Below are 7,391 nucleotides of genomic sequence, written 5' to 3'. Positions count from 1 at the left end.
TACGTGGCTTTATCGAGATGCAATAATAAAAACGAAACTTTTGTTCAAATCGATAGAGAAAACATTTTAGATATTGAAAATATAGTTTGGAAATAAATTTTTGATTATAAGTAATAATGTATCTAATAATAACAATATGATTTGAATATTCTTATATGTATACACAAAATTTATTACTTGATAATACATCCCATAAATGTATATTGTGTTCATCTATTGTACTAATTTTAACGTTAATTTAAAACATAATAGGAATAGACCTAAGTCTTCGTGGTTTGATAGGGCTTTTTAAGTTGACTCATCAAATGAGTCGCCTTAATGCGAAACTTACACGGTTTGTATTAATGATAAACTAAATGTAATTTAAATTAATGCATGTATTAGTATTATTAACACATATACAAAACCATATCATACATACACATAAAAATTAACATTTTACACATAGTTTATCATAAATGGTAACAAAAAAGCTTAGCGCACCAAGAACTTTATACTTACAAATAAATTGAAATACAATTGATCTAAATTGGTTTCTGATCGTATTCTTAGTTGTATAAATAGAATGGTTATTAATTATTCGTATGTATAAAGTCCATCTATTTGCCTCCTGGGCGGTGTAGAAAAATAAATGAAAAAAAAATTTATTTTAAGAAAAGAAACATGTCTTATTAGTTAACATTCTTTACAATTGAACATTTTTACAGTACGAAAATATATATGACATATTATTTGTATGATATATTAAATTATATTTTTATTGAAAGACTTTGAGTAAGACAAGAATGAATAAATAATCTTTTAACTACCAATATAAATGGTTTTATATGGTGGAACGTTGCTTGGAATGCCCCACACTGTTAACCATATAATTTAATATATAATAATAACGCTTTGCGCAACGACCCTCTAGAAATCAATTATGACTTTAAATTTTTTCTTGACAATGAGATAAGTCATAGCAATAAGATATTGTCTTAAAGTTGTTTGATAATAATAGATTAATACATATACGACACGTACTAGTCTGTATACACATCAAGGTCCGAGAAAGATGGTATGATCCCTGTCAGGTTCCCTAAAAGTAGTGAGGGAGGGGGGGCGTTGTAGGGTCATGAAAACATACGTGGAGGGCTGTGAAGGGTTTTGGGAAAAACTGCGATGTGTCAAAATAAGGGAGGAAACGACGGGTTTTTACCTTATTTCGTGGGGGTCTGTTGAGGGGGTTGTGTGGAATGCCCTACCCAGATAACTATATAATACATATAATTACTTACTGTTAAAAATTTTTAATGAGAAATAAGACGAATATTCCCTTTATTTATAGAGGGCGGGGGGAGGGAGTATGTGGCGGACATATATACGTGTGTATAAAAGCATGTTCGATAATTTACAGAAGTGTATTTGTATAGACATTAATAGAACGCAAACTATAAAAATTGTGATTATTTGTTATCCTATGCATTACGAGATCTAAAATCTTTTTTTTTCAACTGGTGTTTAAAAGCTAAAAGAAAAAAGAGCTTAGGTCAATTAAAATTGATAGAGAGAACGGTAATGTATGACTGATGGCATTTACTTTTTTTTCTCTCTCTCTCTCTCTCACACACACGTGCGGATATATTCGATAGTAATAAACTTCGACTATACAGCTTAGAAAAAATAGCTACAGCATCTTATTTTCCTGAGTAATTTTTCGACTATTTGAAAGTTTCTCATCCAGAAAGCGAAACTTGATTAAACCATACGAAATACTATTATTACTAAAGGGGTGTGCCCTAATAGTCTATATTGCAAGTTTTTTTGATTATTATTATCATATAGAATTAACTTATTTTATGACTCAAAAAAGTTGTTCTTTGTTGAGGGTTGTAGCACATTAAAAAATGGATTTGAGTTACGTTAGAACTTGAAAATGATGTATTTCAAGGAAAAAATATTAATTTTAAAAATTTTTTTTATTTGAATGCGACAGCTTCATTGATAAAAATTTTTTGTTTGAATATTACCATTATTTTTATGGTGGATACAAAAAATAACATCTTAAGCTTTTGTTTTAGTTTTTACTTGAGCCTGATGAAATGATAGTTGCAGTTTTTCCAGATTTTCTCTATGAACTTCTTTTTTTTCATCTAATGACAAAATCAAACCTTCTGTTTGTTTCCTGCAATTGATAAGTTTAAGTAAGTAGTTTCATGTAAATTTGAAATGTAGATTATTAAAAGTATAGTGATCTACTTACATTTCAGACGTAATAAATTTGATGCGCTTTTGAATATTTTCTTTCGCTTCAATTAATTCTTGTTTTACTAAGACAGGTCCTATAAGCTTATATACATCATTTCCATTTTGCAGAAGCTCTAGCTCTTGTTGTACAACAGTGTTTTCATTTAATTGCCCATCCAATTGTTGCCTTTTAGTTAAAGCCTTATGGTACTCTGTATAAAAAAACATATGTATGTATATTTTATTTCTTGTTGTATATTATTATTATTATAAACGTAAAAATTTTTAAATTGACTAAAATGAATTTCAAGAGTAATTACCGACTCAGTAGATTTGGTCGATTGAAAGTAAAGCAATTTTAAATAACTTGTTTGTAATTATATTTTTATGTAATGTGGAATTGAATATATTGATTGAACTCAACATATTAAATTAGATCGAACCCATTACCCTGCATAACATACAAATTTCAAATCGACTTCAGATGCTTCAAATGTGACGATCATATAATCATAATTGTCTTATGATTTGAATTACCTCAACAACATATTATTATGCGGTAGCACAAGGGCATGACGAAGTAAGTTAGCGAAGCAGATGACGACTTAGTGACCACGACACTATTTACTTAAAGTTCGAGTGGACTTATTTTGAAACTGTAAAAAAAGAAATTTTTTTTGGTATGCTTAATGTTTTTGATTTGATTTATCATCTTTGATACTAATCAACAGTTTCACCAAAAAATATTAAGAACAAAGTTGCTACAGTACCAAAAATAAAGTACATGTAAGTGTATTAGAATGCCAAAACCATGATTCCTCTAACGGTAGTTTTAATATGACACTGAAAGTGGCTTTACCCTTCTGTTAAACAAAACAAAAACATTTTATTGAGTGGTAAATATACATGGGTTCTTAAAACGATGAAGCCAACCCTACTAAGTTAATTAAGCGTTAGCTACATATTTTTGTTAATTAAAAACAACGTCCATTGATGGTACTGTCATATTTTTGTATTTATTTAAAATCAAAAACAACGTTCCGGCTGTTTAAACAACATCCCGGCCCTCATCAGGTAAAAAAAGCTGTGAGTAATACGAAATAATTTTTACATTACCAATTTCGGTAATATACAATAAACGCAAGTTAAGTTGAGTGTATAAAGTACCTCTGACTCTTATGAAAGGGATGTAAAATCATAACGTAGTCAAAGTTTCATGTTTAGCTGCTTTTATACTCTTCACATACACAAATGACATAGTAAATGTACGCAATATAATCGAATTAGAATTGCAAGCAGTTTCTATTGAGAATCATACAAAGAGGAAATGTGTTCCTAATACTATAAATAAAAGATGCCCGCCAAATCATGTTAATCAAGTAAGTCTTCTTTCCTAACAGACATAACGAGAGACTTATGACAATATTTTTATTTCTCTGTATCCTGTTGTCTATTAATATTATTATTAAAGTAATGCATAGTTAACATTTCGGAAAAAGCGTTCTCTGTGATTTTGTTCTATGTTTCAAACTTTTATTTTATTAAAATTAAAGTTATGAGCAAATTTGATGCTATGTCGTTATATTGTTATGATCAATGTTACGGGGTGCGCACGATGCGGATTTAACAAGGCGGAGACTTCGTCCTCGACCGGACCTGTGATGCCCGGATATCCGCAGCAACGCTCTCTGCAATATTTCTGCGCGGGTCTCGTCCGTCAAGACACCGCTAGGGACAGATATCGCGGCTACAGGTGTCGTTGCTTCTCACGACGACTTTAGAAACATAACACAAAGGGGAAATAACACACGAATAAAATAAATACTCGCGAGTATTATATTAAAATTGAATCTATATTCAATAAAGGAATGTCCAAATACAAACAGTATTCGCAGGTGTATGCCTCTCTCTCTGTGTGTGTGTGTGTGTGTGTGTGTGTGTGTGTGTGTGATAGCACGTCGAACGCGATTGCTCGACGTGCTCACGGCGTAAAATCGCGGCACAGGCTGACTAAATACGCGGACTAATTGGGGGCCACTGGTATTCACGGGCGCTGATAAGCTCCTCGGCGATGCCTTTGCTAGGCCAGGTCTGGAGCAGCCATCAAGCGGGAACGCTGAGGCCAGTAGCCGTTCCTACTGCCAGCATTTGAAAGATAAGGTCGTCGAGGTTGGCCCTGGTAACCTTGAGTCCAGCGTCGCCTGCTATCTCAGCAGGGCAAGGACACTTCGTACCAAGCACTGCACCGGGGATACTCAATGGCAGCGATCACAAAAACAGAGAAAACTCTAACCGATGCTTCTCGCGTAAAAAAACAAAGAAATCTCGCTTCTCGCGTAACAAAACAAAATTGCTTCTCGCACGCTTGAGAGCCCAAGCTAATCTGATCTCTTCGCTTTTACCCTTTTCCCTATTTTCCTAACTGTCCTCTTCACTTTTTCTCTTTTCCCTCTTTCCCTATCTGTCCTAGCATACCAATGATGACGTGACGGTATCTCACCGTCATAGTTGTGATAGTACATCAGCTGGGCACGTGCAAATATCGTGTATATGATCTTTTGAGTAACAAAGTTACAGCTATGAAAGACGTCATTTTTGCGGAGGAGGAAAACGTCAAAGTAAGCCGTTTTCTTGGCTGATCAAAAGATATAGAGGCGTAGAGTCTGCAGCCAACGGCAGCCTGGAGAATTTCTTGCAGCTTAAAATCGAGTAGGCGCAGCAAGAACAAGCGATCCCGGATGACTGCCTTAAGTAAGATGATCAACATGTTCATGAGAAGAAGCAAGCAGAAGTGGGTGAGCTGATGGAGTTGGAGGAGGAAGAGCAGTTGGAGTCCAAGAAACAAAGAATCGTGGATGCGAGTTTAAAACTCAGAAACCGCTTGACGGTTAATAAGCCATCAAAGTACCTCAAAGCCAAATTTTCGACGATACAAGAGCCAGTGTCTTTGAGCGAGGCCATGAAAGAACCTGAGAGAAAGCACTGGGAAAAAGCAGTTCAAGACAAATTGGCTTTTTATCACAAAAATAATTTCTGGAGTTCAATACCTCGAAAAGAATGTATAAAAAGGCTTGAAATGAACAGGATATTTAAATCGTGAGAGAACACCTGTTTACGATTGAGATAACAGGGACATTATTTCTAGTTTAAATTTAAGCGCTCGACATTTTCAACTATTTTAGGCACTACATTACTATATCTCGATATTGTTACCAACTTATGTCAAGTGAGCAGCGGCTCACTCAGGCAACGATAGAGCGCCCTCAGTTCAGTTCCCCGCTAATCGTCGAGTAGGGCACATCTGCGCGACACTTTCCCTAATTTTGTCAATTAAAAACACGTGGTAGTTAAGTAAGTTAATTTTTTCCATTTTCTCTCAAAGTAACTTTTCCCACTGCACTAATTATTAGCTCAAGCAATTTCTGTAATTACTTCCGCTAAATTCTTGTGTTTCGCAGTTCTCTATATTCTAATAAAGAGTACAAGTGTTAATTTCAAGTGAACTGAATCATTTCAAATTCCTGACCATTAAGTTTTAGGTTGCTGCGGATCAATTGGTTTTTCAACAACACTACTAGGCGAGTAACAAGGAACGAAGCTAGGCTATGCATAAGAAAACATCGATAAAAAGAAAGAATTGACTACGCACAGACTTATGCTTCGGTGTTGAAATACTAGTCCCTGCACATTCTTTTAACATTCGTAGCACACAAGGACCTCAAGATAATCCAGTTCGATGTCAAGACCGCTTTTCCGTATGGAGAGCTGGATGAGAAATTGTATGCCATGGTGTCTGAGGAACTACAGGTAAACGGAAATACATACAAATGTAACCTCAAAAAAGGTTAATGTTGTTGTTTCTTGGATTACAAGATTAGTTCGACCAGTTATTATTAAGCGTGAGAAGTGAGATACCTATACAAATAAGTGCATCTTCAATATTATTTTTACTTAATTAGTAATACTAATAATAAACAGCACAGAACTTGTATTTATGAGTAAATTAATTTTGTTCATTTGTTTTCAAACTTTGTAGAAAGTTTCAGAAATTTTAAAGTAAAAAAAAAGTTAACCTATTTCTTTGTATTCATTCTCATCCCAAGTTTAGAGTATAACAATAAAGTACTTTATTATTTAAGATCTCAAACTTTTTAGTTGTTATACATGTCAAACTATTATAAATACTTCTGAAATATTTTATATATTCATCTCCATATACTACTCAATGTTCGTTTAATTTTTTTTAGAAATTTTGTTTACACCACAAAATGTATTAAAAATTCTTTTACTTATAAAAGCGCAATTATCAACTTTAAAAATATTTAATCCCATCAATATTTTTGTTGTAATTTTTAACTTTATGAAAAAGCGCAAATGATGTTTCTAAAAACGTAACTTGCTTGTATAGTCATACATTGTGTATCATCTGTTGAGCTACGCGGTTATTACACTTGTTTAGATTAGAAAGCAGATTTTTTCCCAAATAAAAATTATTCTAAAATCGTATTTATATTTATAACCTTAAGGAAAAAAAATCTACATGAATTATAACTATATCTCAAGTTCCTGATGATTACATGTATATTCCCTGCGCATATATAATATGAATATATATTTTTCTTCTCTAACTTGAATATAAAAATTATTTCTGAACAAAGTAAAAATTATTATGTTGAATGACAAATTTTAATATAATCTGATTACAATACAGTATAGTAATTTCTATAATATGCGGAGTATGTTTCAGCTTTTCTAAAAAATATGGTAATTTTTATTATAGTTGTAACACTTTTTCTAACACTACTTTTTTTAGAGTATCAAATTGGCGTACGTATACATGGTGGCACTTTTAAAATCACCCACGTCCTTTTTCATTAAAAATATACTCAAAACTGAAAATTAAAATTCACTTTAATTTTCTAGAAATTTTCAGAAAACGTGATTAATTTTCTTCTATGATTTTTACAGTATAATTTTTTTATCAACACCATAATTTTGACTTAACAATGTTATCGTAACATTGCCCCTACAATGTAACAAGAAAATTTATACAAAAAAAAATTATGATTCATTGATTAGAATGCAGACTTCAAAAGTCTCATTATGGTACAAAAAATCTAAAATGTCAGACTTGCGAGGTCAGTGAAAGGACTGGTCACATCCAC

The 7,391-nt window shown here is 32.7% G+C and overlaps 1 protein-coding gene across 2 annotated transcripts in view; it reads right to left on the bottom strand.

Moving 5' to 3' along the window:
* Positions 1 to 1,974: 1,974 nt before the first annotated feature.
* The window catches only part of Pfdn6 (prefoldin 6), a 63,746-nt gene continuing 58,329 nt past the window's right edge, over positions 1,975 to 7,391 (bottom strand). For both annotated transcript variants that reach the window (XM_014349610.2, XM_089594476.1), the window contains exons 2-3: positions 2,243 to 2,438; positions 1,975 to 2,164 (exon numbers count right to left, since the gene is read on the bottom strand). In XM_014349610.2, coding sequence (XP_014205096.1) covers positions 2,044 to 2,164; positions 2,243 to 2,438 — 317 coding nt within the window. In that variant the 3' untranslated portion in view covers positions 1,975 to 2,043. The remainder of the gene's footprint in view (positions 2,165 to 2,242; positions 2,439 to 7,391) is intronic.

This window comes from Copidosoma floridanum, unplaced genomic scaffold (genome assembly GCF_036245765.1).
Source record: "Copidosoma floridanum isolate Cflo_tuat_1 unplaced genomic scaffold, Cflo_Japanese_pri ptg000021l, whole genome shotgun sequence".
Classification (NCBI taxonomy): Eukaryota; Metazoa; Arthropoda; class Insecta; order Hymenoptera; family Encyrtidae; genus Copidosoma; species Copidosoma floridanum.
Note: the sequence above shows the minus strand (reverse complement) of the source record. Positions and strands in the feature narration are given on the sequence as shown.